At 38.3% G+C, this 23,307-nt stretch overlaps 1 protein-coding gene across 6 annotated transcripts in view; it reads left to right on the top strand.

Annotated features, from left to right (window-relative positions):
- The window catches only part of NCOA1 (nuclear receptor coactivator 1), a 456,420-nt gene that overhangs the window by 401,934 nt on the left and 31,179 nt on the right, over positions 1-23,307 (top strand). For all 6 annotated transcript variants that reach the window (XM_063441994.1, XM_063441997.1, XM_063441996.1 and 3 more), the window contains exons 12-13: positions 7,223-7,399; positions 12,352-12,475. In XM_063441994.1, coding sequence (XP_063298064.1) covers positions 7,223-7,399; positions 12,352-12,475 — 301 coding nt within the window. The remainder of the gene's footprint in view (positions 1-7,222; positions 7,400-12,351; positions 12,476-23,307) is intronic.

Below are 23,307 nucleotides of genomic sequence, written 5' to 3'. Positions count from 1 at the left end.
GAGAAATGTGACCAAAATATGCTAAAAATGAATTATCACTTTCAACCCTTATAGGTTTAGTCCAAGCACCAAGACCACTTCAGTTTGTTAAAGTGGTGATGGTGCAAAGACTGCTGCAAGGTATGTATATATATTTTATATTGCTGCCAGAGGTGTAACGAGTATTCCATCCTGGCCATTCTGTGCATGGTGTCTCAAGCATTGGCTGACGCACTCCGCCAATGAATGGTCAGTGGGATCGTCATCTGGTTCTGCAGCTCTGTCTATGTAGATGAATGTAGATCAGGTGGAATGGCAGGAGGCTCAGCACCCAGTGAGACCCAGATAATAGGCAAATCATTGCAAAACGGTTTGCTCCCACTACTGGGGAACGGCGCCAATGAGTATAGTCAGTAGTTATGGTACTTGGAGTAACCATGAACGCTTTCATTACCAAGTTGTATACAAACCAACAATCACCACAATCTGTGTTCTCGAAAGTAATCCATAAATATATATATTTTTTTTAATAGCACACTATTTAATGGGGCACTCTAAGCACTAAAAATATTTAATTTCATGAAGTGGTATTAGAGCACTGATCCGTTAAACACTGCCTTTTCAGAGAAACATGTTCTCTAAACCACCCATCAAGTGGCTGTCAACAGAGGTGACCGCAGAAAATTTTCCAGCAGGGGACAAAGCCATAATGTATATATTTAATATGGATCCCATGGCTGTCAGACTGACACCCTGACTCACAATTAGTGCCATCTCGCATAGCAGGATCCTGCCAAACTTTGAAAATGTGGCTCCCAGAGAAGCACTGAATAAAGAAAACCAAGATTTGGAACTCCTGTTCCCGCTATCCCAGGCATTTCTGCATACATCAAAGAAATGTCTCAATGAGCTAAGTTCTAATGTTTAACTGGATGACTTAGCAGCTGTGCGAGGCTACTGCGCATGCACAAGCTCATCCAAAGAACTTTCAGCATAGGGCAGCCATCACTGGTGCCAACTGTATCACTGGCATTCCACATCTCCGGCTTCACCCACTGCTGCACCCTCCTATTCCTGTTTTATATTTCCCACTATAAGGAACCCACCTAAGATCACTGTGCTCCGAGAAGATACTCTGACATGTAATGTATCTGCAAACTACCATACAAAGCATTATGTGACATGCTCCTGTCTGTACACATTGCACAGTAAAGGAGGAGACTATATTTAAAAGAAGAAAAACTACCACAACAAGAGGACATAGTCTTAAATTAGAGGGACAGAGGTTTAAAAATAATATCAGGAAGTATTACTTTACTGAGAGGGTAGTGGATGCATGGAATAGCCTTCTAGCTGAAGTGGTAGAGTTTAACACAGTAAAGGAGTTTAAGCATGCGTGGGATAGGCATAAGGCTATCCTAACTATAAGATAAGGCCAGGGACTAATGAAAGTATTTAGAAAATTGGGCAGACTAGATGGGCCGAATGGTTCTTATCTGCCGTCACATTCTGTTTGATATTTTTTTCTCTTGCTCATGAAACATTGGGCCAAAATGGAGACATTCCAGGATGGCGGGCAGCTATGAAAAATGCCAAAAGAAAATACGTTTATTATGGAGTTTCTTGCCTAATCTTAAATATGAAGGGACCAAATAAAGCTAGAAAACAGATACGATCAAATTTCAGCTCTCTCAGCGAAGAAATAATTCTTCCAGGTCTTACAGAGCTTAGCCTTGTCCACTTCAAAAAGTTTTTCACTGTTTTTCTTTTCGCTGGCGCGCTAAGAATGATGTCGTAATAAATCTCTCCCTTCCTGATTATCATTTTGAATGCCTGGGGTCTGTTGTTTTAAGGTTTGCGTTTCATTTGTAATGACTGCGTTGATTTGTGAGCTTGAACAAAGTGAATGATATAAAGGTTGGATGAACCTTGTCTGCGTTTTGGAGGACACCGAGATAAATGGCCAACGAAAAGAGTAGGCAGCTGGTGATAGATTATATTGACGAAGGGGAAGGCTAGGACCTTCATCACTCTCGATGTCTCTGAACTGATCCCTTGAGATTCATATTTTACAGCATGGGCTCCTAAATTTTTATTCTGTGTCTGTTTCCTGGATCCTTGACTGCGGCCAGCTAAATTTATTGGCAATAGTTTGATCTACTTTTTAGTTCTTTAAATAATGTTGCTGTTCCAAATTAAATCAATGTTTTGGGGATGATTGCATTGTTAAAGCACCGTTTACCAAAACAAGAAACCTGCTTCATTATTTGATGGAACTTGCCTTTTTTTATTTTATATATATATATATTTTATATATCGTACTATTTATCTGCCCGATCTAGACCTCATTGTGCATTATATTTCAGTTGCCTCTCCTCACACCTATGGAGCTACTGTAAACATGATGCAGAGATCCTACTGCTGGGAATTATTCTACCATTTGTAATTAGTTTATATTAAGTTCTAGAGACAACTGTTTATATAAAATAAAATGAGGGCAGTGTTCTGTTCTACGCACAGACTAACATTACTAACATTATATAAAGCCCAGATGAGCATTAAAACTATTAATTTAACACACAGACAGCCTGTTTGTTCTCCTTGTATGGAGCTCCTCTTTTATGATCTTCGTTAGTTAATAAATCAACACTTTTCAATAATTGTTGTAGCTAGAAAACTGTCTCCCCAATTCCTCCCCCCCCCCCTTCCCCACCATTTCTATCAACAGATTCTTCCAAGCTCAACTGCAATTGGCTTCATTCATGAAGAAACATGAAACTAACTATCCAAGAAAATTATAAAAGTCGATTCTTTCATGTATTTTCATGAATGACAGTGTCTGCAACTACTGGACTCATAACCCCTACAAGAAAACCAGTGGTGGCCGGGGGGGGGGGGGGGGGGGGCAGACTGGGGCTATTCCAGTACCTTTAATGTAAGGCAATTAGCTTCCAATAACCAACAATGGAACTAAAACTGTCATTTAAACAAGACAAAAGTATTTACACAGACTGATTTCAAACATGTTTACCGTAGTTTAGCAACAGATTACTGTACGTTTTAATGACCGTATATATCACAGATTACTGTACGTTTGAATGACCGTATATATCACAGATTACTGTGAGTTTTAATGACCGTATATATCACAGATTACTGTACGTTTGAATGACCGTATATATTACAGATTACTGTACGTTTTAATGACCGTATATATCATAGATTACTGTACGTTTTAATGACCGTATATATCACAGATTACTGTGAGTTTTAATGACCGTATATATCACAGATTACTGTGAGTTTTAATGACCGTATATATTACAGATTACTATACGTTTTAATGACCGTATATATCACAGATTACTGTACGTTTTAATGACTGTATATATTACAGATTACTGTACGTTTTAATGACCGTATATATCACAGATTACTGTACGTTTTAATGACCGTATATATTACAGATTACTGTACGTTTTAATGACCGTATATATCACAGATTACTGTACGTTTTAATGACCGTATATATCATAGATTACTGTACGTTTTAATGACCGTATATATCACAGATTACTGTGAGTTTTGATGACCGTATATGTCACAGATTACTGTACGTTTTAATGACTGTATATATTACAGATTACTGTACGTTTTAATGACCGTATATATCACAGATTACTGTACGTTTGAATGACCGTATATATTACAGATTACTGTACGTTTGAATGACCGTATATATCACAGATTACTGTGAGTTTTAATGACCGTATATATCACAGATTACTGTACGTTTGAATGACCGTATATATTACAGATTACTGTACGTTTTAATGACCGTATATATCATAGATTACTGTACGTTTTAATGACCGTATAAATCACAGATTACTGTGAGTTTTAATGACCGTATATATCACAGATTACTGTGAGTTTTAATGACCGTATATATTACAGATTACTATACGTTTTAATGACCGTATATATCACAGATTACTGTACGTTTTAATGACCGTATATATCACAGATTACTGTACGTTTTAATGACCGTATATATCACAGATTACTGTATGTTTTAATGACCGTATATATTACAGATTACTGTACGTTTTAATGACCGTATATATCACAGATTACTGTTAGTTTTAATGACCGTATATATTACAGAGTACTGTACGTTTTAATGACCGTATATATCACAGATTACTGTGAGTTTTAATGACCGTATATATCACAGATTACTGTACGGTTTAATGACCGTATATATCACAGATTACTGTACGTTTTAATGACCGTATATATCACAGATTACTGTACGTTTTAATGACCGTATATATATTACAGATTACTGTACGTTTTAATGACCGTATATATATCACAGATTACTGTGCGTTTCAATGACCGTATATATCACAGATTACTGTACGTTTTAATGACCGTATATATCACAGATTACTGTGAGTTTTAATGACCGTATATATTACAGAGTACTGTACGTTTTAATGACCGGATATATCACAGATTACTGTGAGTTTTAATGACCGCATATATCACAGATTACTGTACGTTTTAATGACCGTATATATCACAGATTACTGTACGTTTTAATGACCGTATATTTCACAGATTACTGTACGTTTTAATGACCGTATATATCACAGATTACTGTGAGTTTTAATGACCGTATATATTACAGATTACTGTGAGTTTTAATGACCGTATAAATTACAGATTACTGTACGTTTTAAAGGGACACTATAGTCACTTGAACAACTTTAGCTTAATGAAGCAGTTTTGGCGTATAGAACATGCCCGTGCAGCCTCACTGCTCAATCCTCTGCCATTTAGGAGTTAAATCCCTTTGTTTATGAACCCTAGTCACACCTCCCTGCATGTGACTTGCACAGCCTTCCATAAACACTTCCTGTAAAGAGAGCCCTATTTAGGCTTTCTTTATTGCAAGTTCTGTTTAATTAAGATTTTCTTATCCCCTGCTATGTTAATAGCTTGCTAGACCCTGCAAGAGCCTCCTGTATGTGATTAAAGTTCAATTTAGAGATTGAGATACAATTATTTAAGGTAAATTACATCTGTTTGAAAGTGAAACCAGTTTTTTTATTTCATGCAGGCTCTGTCAATCATAGCCAGGGGAGGTGTGGCTAGGGCTGCATAAACAGAAACAAAGTGATTTAACTCCTAAATGACAGTGAATTGAGCAGTGAAATTGCAGGGGAATGATCTATACACTAAAACTGCTTTATTTAGCTAAAGTAATTTAGGTGACTATAGTGTTCCTTTAAAGGACCACTCTAGGCACCCAGACCACTTCAGCTTAATGAGGTGGTCTGGGTGCCATGTCCTTCTAGGGTTAACCCATTTTTTCATAAACATAGCAGTTTCAGAGAAACTGCTATGTTTATGAATGGGTTAAGCCTTCCCCCTATGTCCTCTAGTGGCTGTCTCATTGACAGCCGCTAGAGGCGCTTGCGTGCTTCTCACTGTGATTTTCACAGTGAGAGCACGCCAGCGTCCATAGGAAAGCATTATGAATGCTTTCCTATGTGACCGGCTGAATGCGCGCGCAGCTCTTGCTGCGCGTGCGCATTCAGCCGACGGGGAGGAGAAGAGGAGGATCGGAGGAGGAGAGCAGGAGGAGATCTCTCCGCCCAGCGCTGGAAAAAGGTAAGATTTAACCCCTTTCCCCTTTCCAGAGCCGGGCGGGAGGGGGTCCCTGAGGGTGGGGGCACCCTCAGGGCACTCTAGTGCCAGGAAAACGAGTATGCTTTCCTGGCACTAGAGTGGTCCTTTAATGACAGTTTATATGTATAAATGAAACTCCGTTATACACTCGTACACTATAGAATTATGGCATTATTAGAAAAGAGTGCCATCATGATAGGAAAGAGGGACATGTGATTTATTTGGGTTCCTCATAGGGACTATCCTGGTTAAACAGGGGCAGTTGAGAAGTACTGGAACACTGCTCTGTTCCGATTGTACCCTCTTACCAGCCACTTGGGGTTAATATTCCTTAAATACAATATTTTAGCAGAGGAGGGGGAGCAAATAGGAATGCATAAAGAATTTTAAGGCAAGTTTTTTCATGCTCTGGTCCGAGGAGAAATAAATGTTGAATAGCTTCCAAAGTCGGAGAAGACTGCAGAGATGAGACGACATATTCTGCTTGTGTTTTTAATGGGCTTCGCGGAAGCAAATTGTTTGCCAACTGTACGTCTGGAAGGGAGCCTGTTTACCTCTCTCAATGCATTCATTAAGGTCCAGCGCGTGGGTGTTCGGGCCATTTCAGCTTCCTATTGGCTAATGGAGCAACTAGGAAGTGGCGAATTCAAAGCAAGCAGACTCATTTATTACCATGCTTTATTTTAATTTCCAAAACATCAACATATTTTATAGCGCTGTACAATAGGTAAACAAAACGTACAAGTTTTACTGAGAGACAAAGGAGGCAGGACAGCCCTGTTTAGACAAGCTTCTATATAGTGTGTAATAGCAAATCAGGATTCTGCGTGCATTTCCTTTATCAATTTGAGAGTAATAAATAAACATTGAAAAGCCATCAGACCAAAAGTTAAGGTCACATATTTAAAGGACGTTACTATATTGCACAAAATTGGGGTAAATGACAGGCCAGCAGCTGACTCGCACTCTGACTCCCATCAGTCAGATAACCAAAGTTAGGAAATCTCAAAACCTGGCATTGAATTTTGGAGAAAAATGATGAGAGAATGCTTTAATGATACGAGACACAGCAACACACTAATTGCCCAGGGTATGAATTTACTGACAAAACAAAAGTTGCCATCACTAAGTGCAAAACATTAGATATTTTATCTCTTTAAGCTTGTTTAATTTTTAGAAGGCTGGCTGAGTGTGCTGTGAGTTCTAGCCTACAGCCTGTAGTTGTAAAATCCTGGTTGGTGGAGCGGGGGTGGTCTGACACAGCCAGGGAATATTATTCTAATAAATAACATGTTTTGCCAGCCAATGCTTTGACCATTAATTAATCATGAATTTAACAAACACATTTGTTATTCTGATTGCCCTCTTCGTTATCCCATGCTTGACTGGCTTCTCACCGTGAACCCCTGCCCTGAGCGTGGGTGTGCCTGCAATGACAACTTGAAAGAGATACCCCCAATATAATGTCTGTGCCATGTATTCCTGTTTCTGGGTTGTTGTCCAAGTATTGAATCCCTATTGCTCTGCTGTCCATTCTCTCCAGATTTTAACGGCATGAGCACCAGTCAGTCTCCGTTTGGGTTCTGCGACTCTCTGGACTCCATGCATATGGAGCTGAACCCTTTTCCTGCACCCAATGACACCAGTCCTCGTTCAGGACTAACGCCAGAGCAGAGTCGAGGAGCTGTGCTGGGGGCTACATCCTTCCAGACAGATCCAGGTAAGAGATACCAAGAGTACCTACCATCTTTACATTATGCAACAGAATACAAAAACTGTCAGTAGGTCAAGTAAAGACCACCGCTAGACTATTATAGAAAAATCCAAGCTAAACATTAGTGGTCAGTAGTTGTTGGCATGTTTTGAAACTAAAGTTCAATTTAGAAGGTTGAACACTTTTTTGTCCATCTATCGGGTTCCCTTCTGATCAACCGAGAGTTGTGACTCCAGACAGATTTAAGACAAACAGTACGACAGTAATGTTTACTCACTGCTCCTGCAGGGAGATGTGCTCTCTGTTTTATAAAATGCATATTTTGCCAAGAGCAAGGAAATTGTACAGGAAGGTTTTCGTTAATAGAATGCACAAGTTCATAAACAGCCCTCCAACTATCAAATCTAACAGAGACAGGCAGGATATAAATAAATAAAAAATAAAACTGGGATAATTATGTTTTACAATATAGTACAATAATGTTTAAGTGGGCTATTCAATGAAGTTGATTTTGAGGATACGATTCATTTTTCTCCATTGATATTGATTTTTGACATTGCCATTTCACCTGTTAATGAGACTGCAATATAATCACGCTGTCAGGGTTATTAACTAAAGTGAGAATTCAAAGTGAATTTCAAATGTAATGCCAACGTAGCCGTACAGGAAGCAAAACTGGTTTAGAGAATGTTCACACTTCGGCTTTTTGTAACCTTGAATTTAAAAATGTATTGATTCCGTTTAAATTCTCATTTTAGAGAATAACCTTAAGTACATATGTACACACTATACAAGATCTTGTACAAACTGGGGGATGTGTCCATGTTAATATCGCACACTCTGAGGGTGGCTCACATATACAGCATTTATTTATTAACAGAAGGCGTCCTTCCCATTAGCTGTGAAGATGCAACAGGTGCAAGGAAAAAGCTAATGCAACTGGCCATTTTCCCACAAATTGTTTTGTTTATAAGGCAAAGATTCTATGACAAAATTCCCCGGACTTTCCAGGGTCAGACCTCTATTACCACTATAAAGCTATTACAGGTATCTACGACCCTTTCTCTAAGACTGCTAGCAGGGGAACAGGGGAGGGCTGGCAATGGCGGCAGCAGAGCTATTGCCCCCCTCCCCATGCTACGTACATGCATACAGATGATCAGTGATGGGTTAATTTAGTCACACAATTAGCCATTCCCTTGTGCTTGCCCCGAAAACTGCCAGTCATCCCCTGACTACTGACTAGTCATCCCTTGACTACTAGCCTTTAAGTTTTCTTCTGGGCTACACGCACTGTTCCCATCAGTCTTACACTGCCCAATTCATATCCTGCTCTCATGTTCTACGGCCTCACTAAGCTTTATTTGGTATTATTTAGTATTCCGGCACATACATAGTTAAAGTAAATAAATCCTGGCTATCCTGTATACTGGCAGCGGATTGAGCCGTTGCTTAGCAAGCCTCTGGAAAGCCACGATTAGCGTGTGCAGCTAATTGTGTGTGTCAGATGTGTGTAAATGCATTCCAAGCTTATTATGTCATTATTATGCAATGTGTATGATAAAGACCTGAACGCAGAGTCGGCCACAAGGGATCTTAAACCTGTCAGCCTTAAAGCTGCTTTGTAAACATGCTTTGCATATGAAGTTCCAAATGGAAATCGAAAATGTGACTTGTCTACATATGTGTTTGTTAGCGTGTCCTTCCTTGCAGGTGAATCCGGACCCTAAATGATCCAATAATGCTTCCAAATACTCCGAAAACAATCCCGAGTTTCTATATTTTTAGGACACGTTTTCGTGCTCCCCAAATCCAAGAAGTGTCTTTCTTTGAATGAAATCTTCTTTGAGATTGCGAGGGAGAAAAGGCTTGATTCTTGCAAGGTTAAGTGAGTGGCTCTGCAGAATAAGAGAGCCGACTTGCTTACTAATTAAATGTTCCAGTAAGCTTCACCATTAGTCTGACATCCCCAGCCTAGTTTGCAAACCAGTCACATTTATTTTACTTCTTTCCCGACCAAAGGGACCCTTCTTCCTCCTTAAAAATCAGGTAGCGTGGAAGGATGACTTAGTCCTGTTTTTTGCAGATTGTAACATTATTAAAGGGACACTAGAGTCACCAGAACTACTACAGCTTAATGTAGTGGTTCTGGTGTCTGTAGCTTGTCTCTGCAGGATTTTCGTTGTAAATGCTCCCTTTTCAGAGAAAAGGCGTTGTTTACATTGCTAGCTAGTTACACCTCTAGGCATAGTCACTCAGACGGCCACTAGAGGTGCTTCCTACACTGCGTGGGAATGGAGAAAAGGTAACTAAATTTTTATATTAATCTGAGGGTGGCCGGTCACCTAAACAGCTACTCAAGCACTATAGCTTGTATTCCTATCACTATAGTGTTCCTTTAAACTTAACATTCATTAAATTGTAAGCTCTTCAGTCTAGTGTTCTCATAGCTACAAGAGCCCCCCTAGAACAGTGGTTTTGTTTTTTAATTCTATGTGGCATGCAGCAAGCAATATCTTAGCATTCTTTACATGTTCTGTGCCCAGATCAGGATGTAGAAATTGCTTTTTGGATGAGCTATCATGGCGTGTGTCTGTGTCAACCTCAATTTTAAACACTAATCCTAGTTGAGCCAACTTCTATTTTTGAGATTGTGGCACGTTCTTCTTGGATGACCTAAACAACCCACATATAATTTTAAATATACACTTAGCATACAGAACACAGATGGCCAACCTTAAATGAACACTATAGCATTAGGAAAACAAACGTATAACGCTACATTGCTGGACTACATATTTATATTAAGCTCCCCCCAGCCCCCCTCCCATCCCAGAATGAATTAAAAAGATGAGTTTTACTAACCTCATCTCCATTGCCACGCTGATATTGCCATGGACGTCCTGTCTCTGTGGCTGAGATCATCAATCTTAATCCATGGGGAAGATTTGGAAGGCAAGCGTGCATGCATCACAATGCACTGAGCTAATCAAATGCTCTCGGTTATAGTATCGGAAGTGCCCCAAGTGGCTGTCAGGAAAACAGTCACTAGAGGTGTGTTAACCCTGCTACGAAAACATTGCTGTTCTTGCAAAATAGCAATGTTTCAAATGCAGAGGCACTGTGCCTAAGACACCTCGCTGAGATAAAGTGGTTCTGGGTGCCTTTAGTTACCTCTTAAAAATATATATTAGACCTGCACTTCATTCTCTGGTGGCTGCATGGAGTATGGTAATCATAAATAATTTATAAACATAACTAACTGGATATAATACTCTAGACACATGTGCTTCTTAGTAGTGCTACAAGCCGGACATCGACTGTAAGCTCACCTGCTAAAATCACAGCAAACCTCTCACATAACTCACATGCTAATGTGTACTTAAAGGGACACTATAGGCAACAAAACAACTTTAGCCTAATGAAGGCGTTTTGGTGTATAGATCATGCCCCTGCAGTCTCACTGCTCAATTCTCTGCCATTTAGGAGTTAAATCACTATTTATACAGCTCTAGCCACACCTCCCTGCATGTGACCTGCACAGCCTTCCTAAACACTTCCTATAAAGAGAGATCTAATGTTTAAACGTCCCTTATGGCAAATTCTGTTTAGTTAATAATTTCTTATTTCCTGCTCTGTCCTTTTAAACTTACTCTTACTCTGACTTACACTGTAAATCTGTAATGAGAGTAAAGGTAAGTGTATACTAATTAACCCTGAATAGGAAACACATAGCGTAGTGGCTGAATTATAGCAAGGCTATAATATAGAAAAGCAAATCGTGCCTGGCAAACAGAGATATGGGGATTGTAACCCAACAACACCCACGGGTCCAAGTTTGGACATTTCTTATATAGGATATATAGAATGGATAGGCCATAGCAGCTTCCACTTGTATAGAGAGCATGGTGGAGATTTATCAAAGTATTCTGTTCTAAAAAGTGGTGCAAAAATGTAAAAGGGGAAGAGTCACCAATGGAAGCCTGTTGGTTCTACTTGTTTCCATGGTGATTGCCCCACTTTTTAGAACAAAACAATCTGATAACACCCCTCAGAAATACATTAATATGTCTACGGCGATTCCAAACACCTAAAGCACTTCGGTTTGCTGCTTTATGTGTGAAGAGTGTGTCCTTTTTAAAAAAATTATTTTACAAAAACTGCAGATTTTAACAGAAATGGCCACTTTTATAATTTTTATTTTTTTTATTACCTTGTTACATGCCCATTGCTGTCAATCAGAGAACCGGCCCTGTAACTTCCTGGTTTGGTTAGGTTAGTGGAGCTAAACTCAACAGGCAGCAATTGCCCAGACTTCTCATTGAGTCTGTGATTGGACAGCCACAGAAAGTCTGGGCGGGGTTAGAAGGGGAGGGCTTGCAAAGGCTACAGACAAGAGATCTAGCAATGGTAATAAGCATTGGAAATAAAACCAAAATCCTTGTTTGTGTAAATGTAGACCATTATATCCAGTGACTGGTTCATTTTGCCTGGGATATCCTGCTTGTCGCTCCAATAGGAACTGGAGATGGTCGAGAGCTACTTCATAAAAGTGTCCATGCCCCCTGTGTATGTTTATAAACCTTAGTATCAGCTACAAATGTCCCCTGACACATCTCCTGTGTACAGAGAAAGGATTGGGGGCACACCCGAGACCTGCATTGTGCATGAAAGGTGCTGCCGCAGTGACCAAACTTCATAAATTAGAGAATAAATAGTTGTGGCGCACTCAGACTACAAAAAATATATAACACAAAGAAGGCTACTAAAATGCCTATCTAAGGATAAATATGGCGATTTGGTTCCACCATATGGCCATATGCTGTGTGTCCCCCTTAAAACAGAAGTACCCTCTGTCTATTTCAGATGTGGGGGACAATTAACTTCCATGGTTTATGTGGTGATGGTTAATTATTCTCTAGATTATTATATCATTTTTTTCTCTTCTCTCTCATTAGGTCTACCAGACCCAGACCTTGGCCTCACAGATCACCAATTCGGACAGCCGGGGATGGCCGACCAGATGCCATGGTCCGATAGCTTGACATCTGTTAGCCGCGTGACCCCAAATACACAGGAAGAGTGAGTATCACCATCTCTAAACTGTGAGGTATTCTATAGGAATAGCGAGTATCACTATCTGTAAACTGTGAGGTATTCTATAGGAATAGCGAGTATCACTATCTGTAAACTGTGAGGTATTCTATAGGAATAACGAGTATCACTATCTGTTAACTGTGAGGTATTCTATAGGAATAGCGAGTATCACTATCTATAAACTGTGAGGTATTCTATAGGAATAACGAGTATCACTATCTGTAAACTGTGAGGTATTCTATAGGAATAGCGAGTATCACCATCTCTAAACTGTGAGGTATTCTATAGGAATAGCGAGTATCACTATCTATAAACTGTGAGGTATTCTATAGGAATAGCGAGTATCACTATCTGTAAACTGTGAGGTATTCTATAGGAATAGCGAGTATCACTATCTGTTAACTGTGAGGTATTCTATAGGAATAGCGAGTATCACTATCTGTAAACTGTGAGGTATTCTATAGGAATAGCGAGTATCACCATCTGTAAACTGTGAGGTATTCTATAGGAATAGCGAGTATCACTATCTATAAACTGTGAGGTATTCTATAGGAATAGCGAGTATCACCATCTGTAAACTGTGAGGTATTCTATAGGAATAGAGAGTATCACCATCTCTAAACTGTGAGGTATTCTATAGGAATAACGAGTATCACTATCTGTAAACTGTGAGGTATTCTATAGGAATAACGAGTATCACTATCTGTAAACTGTGAGGTATTCTATAGGAATAGCGAGTATCACTATCTGTAAACTGTGAGGTATTCTATAGGAATAGCGAGTATCACTATCTGTAAACTGTGAGGTATTCTATAGGAATAGCGAGTATCACTATCTATAAACTGTGAGGTATTCTATAGGAATAACGAGTATCACTATCTGTTAACTGTGAGGTATTCTATAGGAATAGCGAGTATCACTATCTGTAAACTGTGAGGTATTCTATAGGAATAACGAGTATCACTATCTGTAAACTGTGAGGTATTCTATAGGAATAGCGAGTATCACCATCTCTAAACTGTGAGGTATTCTATAGGAATAACGAGTATCACTATCTGTAAACTGTGAGGTATTCTATAGGAATAACGAGTATCACTATCTGTTAACTGTGAGGTATTCTATAGGAATAGCGAGTATCACTATCTATAAACTGTGAGGTATTCTATAGGAATAGCGAGTATCACCATCTGTAAACTGTGAGGTATTCTATAGGAATAGCGAGTATCACTATCTATAAACTGTGAGGTATTCTATAGGAATAACGAGTATCACTATCAGTTAACTGTGAGGTATTCTATAGGAATAGCGAGTATCACTATCTGTAAACTGTGAGGTATTCTATAGGAATAACGAGTATCACTATCTGTAAACTGTGAGGTATTCTATAGGAATAGCGAGTATCACCATCTCTAAACTGTGAGGTATTCTATAGGAATACAGAGTATCACTATCTGTAAACTGTGAGGTATTCTATAGGAATAACGAGTATCACTATCTGTTAACTGTGAGGTATTCTATAGGAATAGCGAGTATCACTATCTATAAACTGTGAGGTATTCTATAGGAATAGCGAGTATCACTATCTGTAAACTGTGAGGTATTCTATAGGAATAACGACTATCACTATCTGTTAACTGTGAGGTATTCTATAGGAATAGCGAGTATCACTATCTGTAAACTGTGAGGTATTCTATAGGAATAATGAGTATCACTATCTATAAACTGTGAGGTATTCTATAGGAATAGCGAGTATCACTATCTGTAAACTGTGAGGTATTCTATAGGATTATTGAGTATCACTATCTATAAACTGTGAGGTATTCTATAGGAATAACGAGTATCACTATCTGTTAACTGTGAGGTATTCTATAGGAATAGCGAGTATCACTATCTGTAAACTGTGAGGTATTCTATAGGAATAACGAGTATCACTATCTGTAAACTGTGAGGTATTCTATAGGAATAACGAGTATCACTATCTGTTAACTGTGAGGTATTCTATAGGAATAGCGAGTATCACTATCTGTAAACTGTGAGGTATTCTATAGGAATAACGAGTATCACTATCTGCAAACTGTGAGGTATTCTATAGGAATAACGAGTATCACTATCTGTTAACTGTGAGGTATTCTATAGGAATAGCGAGTATCACCATCTCTAAACTGTGAGGTATTCTATAGGAATAACGAGTATCACTATCTGTAAACTATGAGGTATTCTATAGGAATAGCGAGTATCACTATCTGTAAACTGTGAGGTATTCTATAGGAATAACGAGTATTACTATCTGTAAACTTTGAGGTATTCTATAGGAATAGCGAGTATCACTATCTGTAAACTGTGAGGTATTCTATAGGAATAATGAGTATCACTATCTGTAAACTGTGAGGTATTCTATAGGAATAGCGAGTATCACTATCTGTAAACTGTGAGGTATTCTATAGGAATAACGAGTATCACTATCTGTAAACTGTGAGGTATTCTATAGGAATAACGAGTATCACTATCTGTTAACTGTGAGGTATTCTATAGGAATAGCGAGTATCACCATCTCTAAACTGTGAGGTATTCTATAGGAATAACGAGTATCACTATCTATAAACTGTGAGGTATTCTATAGGAATAGCGAGTATCACTATCTCTAAACTGTGAGGTATTCTATAGGAATAATGAGTATCACTATCTGTAAACTGTGAGGTATTCTATAGGAATAGCGAGTATCACTATCTGTAAACTGTGAGGTATTCTATAGGAATAGCGAGTATCACCATCTCTAAACTGTGAGGTATTCTATAGGAATAACGAGTATCACTATCTGTAAACTGTGAGGTATTCTATAGGAATAGCGAGTATCACTATCTGTAAACTGTGAGGTATTCAATAGGATTATTGAGTCTCACTATCTATAAACTGTGAGGTATTCTATAGGAATAATGAGTATCACTATCTGTTAACTGTGAGGTATTCTATAGGAATAGCGAGTATCACCATCTCTAAACTGTGAGGTATTCTATAGGAATAACGAGTATCACTATCTATAAACTGTGAGGTATTCTATAGGAATAGCGAGTATCACTATCTGTAAACTGTGAGGTATTCTATAGGAATAGCGAGTATCACTATCTGTAAACTGTGAGGTATTCTATAGGATTATTGAGTATCACTATCTATAAACTGTGAGGTATTCTATAGGAATAATGAGTATCACTATCTGTTAACTGTGAGGTATTCTATAGGAATAGCGAGTATCACCATCTCTAAACTGTGAGGTATTCTATAGGAATAACGAGTATCACTATCTATAAACTGTGAGGTATTCTATAGGAATAGCGAGTATCACTATCTCTAAACTGTGAGGTATTCTATAGGAATAATGAGTATCACTATCTGTAAACTGTGAGGTATTCTATAGGAATAGCGAGTATCACTATCTGTAAACTGTGAGGTATTCTATAGGAGTGGCGAGTATCACTATCTGTAAACTGTGAGGTATTCTATAGGAATAACGAGTATCACTATCTGTAAACTGTGAGGTATTCTATAGGAATAGCGAGTATCACTATCTGTAAACTGTGAGGTATTCTATAGGAATAACGAGTATCACTATCTGTAAACTGTGAGGTATTCTATAGGAATAGCGAGTATCACTATCTGTAAACTGTGAGGTATTCTATAGGAGTAGCGAGTATCACTATCTGTAAACTGTGAGGTATTATATAGGAATAGCGAGTATCACTATCTGTAACTGTGAGGTATTCTATAGGAATAACGAGTATCACTATCTGCAAACTGTGAGGTATTCTATAGGAATAACGAGTATCACTATCTGTTAACTGTGAGGTATTCTATAGGAATAGCGAGTATCACCATCTCTAAACTGTGAGGTATTCTATAGGAATAACGAGTATCACTATCTGTGAACTGTGAGGTATTCTATAGGAATAGCGAGTATCACTATCTGTAAACTGTGAGGTATTCTATAGGAATAGCGAGTATCACTATCTGTAAACTGTGAGGTATTCTATAGGAATAGCGAGTATCACTATCTGTAAACTGTGAGGTATTCTATAGGAATAGCGAGTATCACTATCTATAAACTGTGAGGTATTCTATAGGAATATTGAGTATCACTATCTGTAAACTGTGAGGTATTCTATAGGAATAGCGAGTATCACTATCTGTAAACTGTGAGGTATTCTATAGGAATAGGGAGTATCACTATCTGTAAACTGTGAGGTATTCTATAGGAATAGCGAGTATCACTATCTGTAAACTGTGAGGTATTCTATAGGAATAGCGAGTATCACTATCTGTAAACTGTGAGTTATTCTATAGGGATAGCGAGTATCACTATCTTTAAACTGTGAGGTATTCTATAGGAATAGCGAGTATCACCATCTGTAAACTGTGAGGTATTCTATAGGAATAGAGAGTATCACTATCTGTAAACTATGAGGTATTCTATAGGAATAGCGAGTACCACTATCTGTAAACTGTGAGGTATTCTATAGGAATAGCGAGTATCACTATCTGTAAACTGTGAGGTATTCTATAGGATTGTTGAGTATCACTATCTATAAACTGTGAGGTATTCTATAGGAATAGCGAGTATCACTATCTATAAACTGTGAGGTATTCTATAGGATTATTGAGTATCACTATCTATAAACTGTGAGGTATTCAATAGGAGTAGCGAGTATCACTATCTGTAAACTGTGAGGTATTCAATAGGAGTAGCGAGTATCACTATCTGTAAACTGTGAGGTATTCTATAGGAATAATGAGTATCACTATCTGTAAACTGTGAGGTATTCTATAGGAATAGCGAGTATCACTATCTATAAACTGTGAGGTATTCTATAGGAATAGCGAGTATCACTATCTGTAAACTGTGAGGTATTCTATAGGAATAGCGAGTATCACTATCTATAAACTGTGAGGTATTCTATAGGAATAGCGAGTATCACTATCTATAAACTGTGAGGTATTCTATAGGAATAGCGAGTATCACCATCTCTAAACTGTGAGGTATTCTATAGGAAAAGCGAGTATCACTATCTGTAAACTGTGAGGTATTCTATAGGAATAGCGAGTATCACTATCTGTAAACTGTGAGGTATTCTATAGGAATAAAGAGTATCACTATCTGTAAACTGTGAGGTATTCTATAGGAATAAAGAGTATCACCATCTGTAAACTGTGAGGTATTTTTTTAGGAATTGTAAGTATCACTATAGAAACATAGAATGTGACGACAGATAAGAACCATTCGGCCCATCTAGTCAGCCCAATTTTCTAAATACTTTCATTAGTCCCTGGCCTTATCTTATAGTTAGGATAGCCTTATGCCTATCCCACGCATGCTTAAACTCCTTTACTGTGTTAACCTCTACCACTTCAGCTGGAAGGCTATTCCATGCATCCACTGCCCTCTCAGTAAAGTAATACTTCCTTATATAATTGTTAAAACGTTGCCCCTCTAATTTAAGACTATGTCCTCTTGTTGTGGTATTTTTTCTTCTTTTAAATATTGTCTTGTCCTTTACTGTGTTGATTCCCTTTATATATTTAAATGTTTACATCATATCCCCCCTGTATGTAAACTGTGAGGTATTCTATGGTAATAATGAGTATCATTATCTGTAAATTGTGAGGTATTCAACAGTAATGATGAGTATGTTCTCTGTGATGTACTCTATTGTAATAGTGAGTATGTTCTCTGTGAGGTATTATATAGTAATAGTGAGTATGTTCCCTGTGAGGTATTATATAGTAATAGTGAGTATGTTCTCTGTGAGGTATTATATAGTAATAGTATTATATAGTAATAGTGAGTATGTTCTCTGTGAGGTATTATATAGTAATAGTGAGTATGTTCCCTGTGAGGTATTATATAGTAATAGTGAGTATGTTCCCTGTGAGGTATTATATAGTAATAGTGAGTATGTTCCCTGTGAGGTATTATATAGTAATAGTGAGTATGTTCCCTGTGAGGTATTATATAGTAATAGTGAGTATGTTCCCTGTGAGGTATTATATAGTAATAGTGAGTATGTTCCCTGTGAGGTATTATATAGTAATAGTGAGTATGTTCCCTGTGAGGTATTATATAGTAACAGTGAGTATGTTCCCTGTGAGGTATTATATAGTAATAGTGAGTATGTTCCCTGTGAGGTATTATATAGTAATAGTGAGTATGTTCCCTGTGAGGTATTATATAGTAATAGTGAGTATGTTCCATGTGAGGTATTATATAGTAATAGTGAGTATGTTCCCTGTGAGGTATTATATAGTAATAGTGAGTATGTTCCCTGTGAGGTATTATATAGTAATAGTGAGTATGTTCCCTGTGAGGTATTATATAGTAATAGTGAGTATGTTCCCTGTGAGGTATTATATAGTAATAGTGAGTATGTTCCCTGTGAGGTATTATATAGTAATAGTGAATATGTTCCCTGTGAGGTATTATATAGTAATAGTGAGTATGTTCCCTGTGAGGTATTATATAGTAATAGTGAGTATGTTCCCTGTGAGGTATTATATAGTAATAGTGAGTATGTTCCCTGTGAGGTATTATATAGTAATAGTGAGTATGTTCTCTGTGAGGTATTATATAGTAATAGTGAGTATGTTCCCTGTGAGGTATTATATAGTAATAGTGAGTATGTTCCCTGTGAGGTATTATATAGTAATAGTGAGTATGTTCCCTGTGAGGTATTATATAGTAATAGTGAGTATGTTCCCTGTGAGGTATTATATAGTAATAGTGAGTATGTTCCCTGTGAGGTATTATATAGTAATAGTGAGTATGTTCCCTGTGAGGTATTATATAGTAATAGTGAGTATGTTCCCTGTGAGGTATTATATAGTAATAGTGAGTATGTTCCCTGTGAGGTATTATATAGTAATAGTGAGTATGTTCGCTGTGAGGTATTATATAGTAATAGTGAGTATGTTCCCTGTGAGGTATTTTATAGTAATAGTGAGTATGTTTCCTGTGAGGTATTATATAGTAATAGTGAGTATGTTCCCTGTGAGGTATTATATAGTAATAGTGAGTATGTTCCCTGTGAGGTATTATATAGTAATAGTGAGTATGTTCCCTGTGAGGTATTATATAGTAATAGTGAGTATGTTCGCTGTGAGGTATTATATAGTAATAGTGAGTATGTTCACTGTGAGGTATTATATAGTAATAGTAAGTATGTTCCCTGTGAGGTATTGTTTATGAAGAGGCAGATTTTACAATAATGATAGTTATAATGCTGTGTAGAAGGAGGTTACTGATATAATTGTAATATTTTTTTCACTTTACAAGCAGTGTGATTGCAGCCCTTCTGATAGTAATAACTTGCAATCTGTAATCTTCTAAAAAATGTTGTTTTCCGGGAGCCATTTTTGCAGATTTTTGCCCATCGAACACGTGCTGTGCGAAGGGCTGTTATATGATTAATAATGAGAATATAAATTAGTTTGGATTTCTGCTTACATGAAGTCATGATGTGTAATTTTCAGTCTATATACGGCTCTCTCGCACAAACGCTGTTTCCATGGAATCGAGCGGACGTGATATATTCTCCCTGCGTTCGCATCTCCCACAGCACCTGCCAGCTGCAAAATGATCGATTAGTCTAATATGTCTGCTGGTGGGTGGTGATACCTCGCTATAATGCTGATATTATATAGAGCTTGTCTACAGTGGCAGAACCGCCAGACCCCCCCATCCTATTTCCACCTTGCACCCCAAACTCCTCCTGTGTTGTTATAAAACTGTAATTAACGGGGAGCTTGTTTGCTCTTTATTTATCATGGTGCCTGGAATACTACGCTAAAATCATACATTTTTTATAAATGGAATGACGGCTTAGATTTCTGGGATGACACTGCAGCTCGTATGTAACGTGCAAATTACCCAGATCCTCAGAATATATGATTAATCAGTTATCCCAGTACAAAGCACGTCGGCTGCTCACTTAAATATTAGAAAGGGGATTGTCTCACAGAGGTTAACCGAGGATCTGTGCAGTACCCAGCGCCATACTATCTCCGTATAATGGCCCTACGTCTGGGAAGCCAAAGGAACTATTGGGGCAAAAAGAAAAAAGAAAAAACTTGCAAAACAAAAGATAATCCCACAAAAACACAATAAAAAAAAATCAAATATATCTAGTCCTTCCAGCCAATTAAAATGCAGCTCTGAATCAGAATCCCCCGTGACATTTGCTGTCTGACGATACTGAAGACAAACTCAATAGGAAAACGTAGCCGACATAGATCACAGCCACTTTGTGTTTGGGTTAAATGTTTATCCATCCCGTCACAATGGCGGGGCGGGGGTTCAGCTGGACTCTACATTTCATTGAGGTGGCGGTGTTAACATTCATCTTATTCTCTAAATTATTGGTATTTTTCAATAAATTAGTGGGTGTGTTTTTATAAAAAAACATGCAGGCACTAAACAAATAATACTGCTTATATATCTTGCCCACTCAGGAAATTCAAAGTCTCCTTTGGAAAAATATGCATTAGACGTAATTTCCCTGGAAGATAAGTGGTTATTTCGTGTTATAACAGGTTGTGGTGGGATTTTTTGTGAACAAGTATTTCTCGTGAAAAGTCCGCAACGCAAACTGCGTCTAGATTACTGCACAGTAAGCAGAATTTGCAGAAGTCAAATCACAAGTTAAAAGTGAAATCCTGCTTAATATTCAGAAAAACAACATTTTTTTATCTGCTTAACTATGCAACCCGGACGGTAATCCTGCTTCGAAAAGGAAACATGTCGCGGCCACATAGCTCTTCTTAAACTGGCTACATTTCAATGTAAAAAAAAATAAAACCGGGTCTAAATCTAACTATGTCACTTAATGCTTTATTACTGAACGGGTGTGTAATTGTTAAACGATAACTGGCACCTCAGATACAATAATCTTTTTATCATTGAAAGGGAATCAATCTTTTAGCCATATCTATACATGCACCTTGGGTCAGACAGTGTTTAAAAAACGACATTTAGTCTCTATGGTCTTCCCGGCTTCACACCATGCGTCTGTGGGATCCTTTCAATACTTAAAGAAAGGAATATTCTATTACAAATATTTTTGAGGGGTCAGTTGTCCTATAACTCTTGTTAACCCTCCCCTTCGTTGGGGGATTGAGGTTTGAAGGAGTAATGTCACCGGCTCAATGGTTGCACTAACACTTGGAGGTCAATTCTCTAAACAGCAAGTTGTAGGCCTCAGGGCTGCACTGGACACAAAGTGGCGTTTCTCGACTGCACCCCTGAAATAAGGATTCTGAAAAAGTGGCCTTGATTAAACATGCAGGTTTAGGGGTGCTTTGTCTAGATCCCACACTTCATTCAAGAACCCCTCTCTTACCTAGCCCAAAAAGGCATCTGAGTATTTCTGCACATGATTTATACACAAAGGGCCAACGTCGTGTGAACTCATCTCTCTAAAAACACATCTTAAAGAAGAAGCCATTCTTCTTTGGACCTGTAGTTTTATTTCAAACTTTATTGTCATTTTCCACTTTCTTATTTTCTACCACCTCTGCTGGAATGTTATACATTGTATCTTCAACTCTTTAAAAGAAACAAAGAAAAACGCTACATGCCCCTAGCTCCTCCTTGTTACATGACGTGTCACCCGGGGACTTTTCCACCCACCATGTCTGCTCCAGGTTCTGCGTGTTTATAACTTTGTTTAGTGTGCCATCACTGCACCTATAAGGAATACATTTTATATCAAAATTCAGTCCCCGAAGAGCGCATGGCAGCATGGTCCATCCAGATTTTTTTTTGTTTTCCCAAGTCCTAGCAGCCATTCTGTCGTCAGTCACAAGGGTCATCGCTTTTACGAATGGTAGACGTCAAGATCAGAGTGGAATTATTACTGCATAGACCGCCTGTGGTTCTTAAGGGGTTAAGTCTGGTTTTAATGTCTCCCACCTGTTTTTCCTAACTAATATCCGGGGCTGCCAGCGACCAGGCAAACATTTACATTTAACTATTGAAAGCCAACAGGGGTATGGATGGAGGCACTACAATGGGTTACTTGCCTTTGGCACGCGTAGAGTTAAAGGAGCAGTACGTAGTCTGCTGTTCTGCTTTGTGTCCCGTGAAACTGCTCAGAGCTCCCTGACTTCCATATTTGCCCTTTAGACCTTGTGCGTCGGGACAGCCTTACCATAACAAGCGTCTGCGCAGGAAATATTTATGTGCGTAGCATCGCCATTGCAGAACCTAAACTTTGGGCAGGGTGTCCTGAGGACATAGAGCACAAAAACATTACCCGGCTGACGGCCTATTTTTAGAAAGATTACGGATGCCTGTTATTCTTTTTTTGGTCTCTCCGAGCCTTAAAAAGCTTTGAGAAGTATCTGGGAGTTTGTGCAGACCAATGGGATCTTACGGTTTGCTGTCCAGGGAGCGTGTCCCACTAATCCCTTTTCAGGCAGAACTCGCTCCCCTTCGGTGCTTTTGGGGGGAAATCAAAGGCACCTGAATTCCCAAACATAATGGGAGCGTTAGGAGGGCTTAGAATTTCTCTGTTGCACATTATTTAGAATAATCCTCTTAGGCGTCTGATAACTAAGAAGGCTGACACCTTGTGGTTGCTTTGATAATCGGAACCTGTATTACTTACCTTTACAAGTTTGGCTGACTTACAGTGAAGGGGATCAGAGAAAACCCAGATTTAATATGTACTAAGGATGACAAAATCAAAATCCTTTAGTGGAGCTTATTGGCCAGGAGACAAGGGGGATTAATAACTTAGCAACCTAGCGGGCAGCTAGCATTGGGGGGCTCGGTA

Source organism: Pelobates fuscus, chromosome 2 (assembly GCF_036172605.1).
Source record: "Pelobates fuscus isolate aPelFus1 chromosome 2, aPelFus1.pri, whole genome shotgun sequence".
Lineage (NCBI taxonomy): Eukaryota > Metazoa > Chordata > Amphibia > Anura > Pelobatidae > Pelobates > Pelobates fuscus.
Note: the sequence above shows the minus strand (reverse complement) of the source record. Positions and strands in the feature narration are given on the sequence as shown.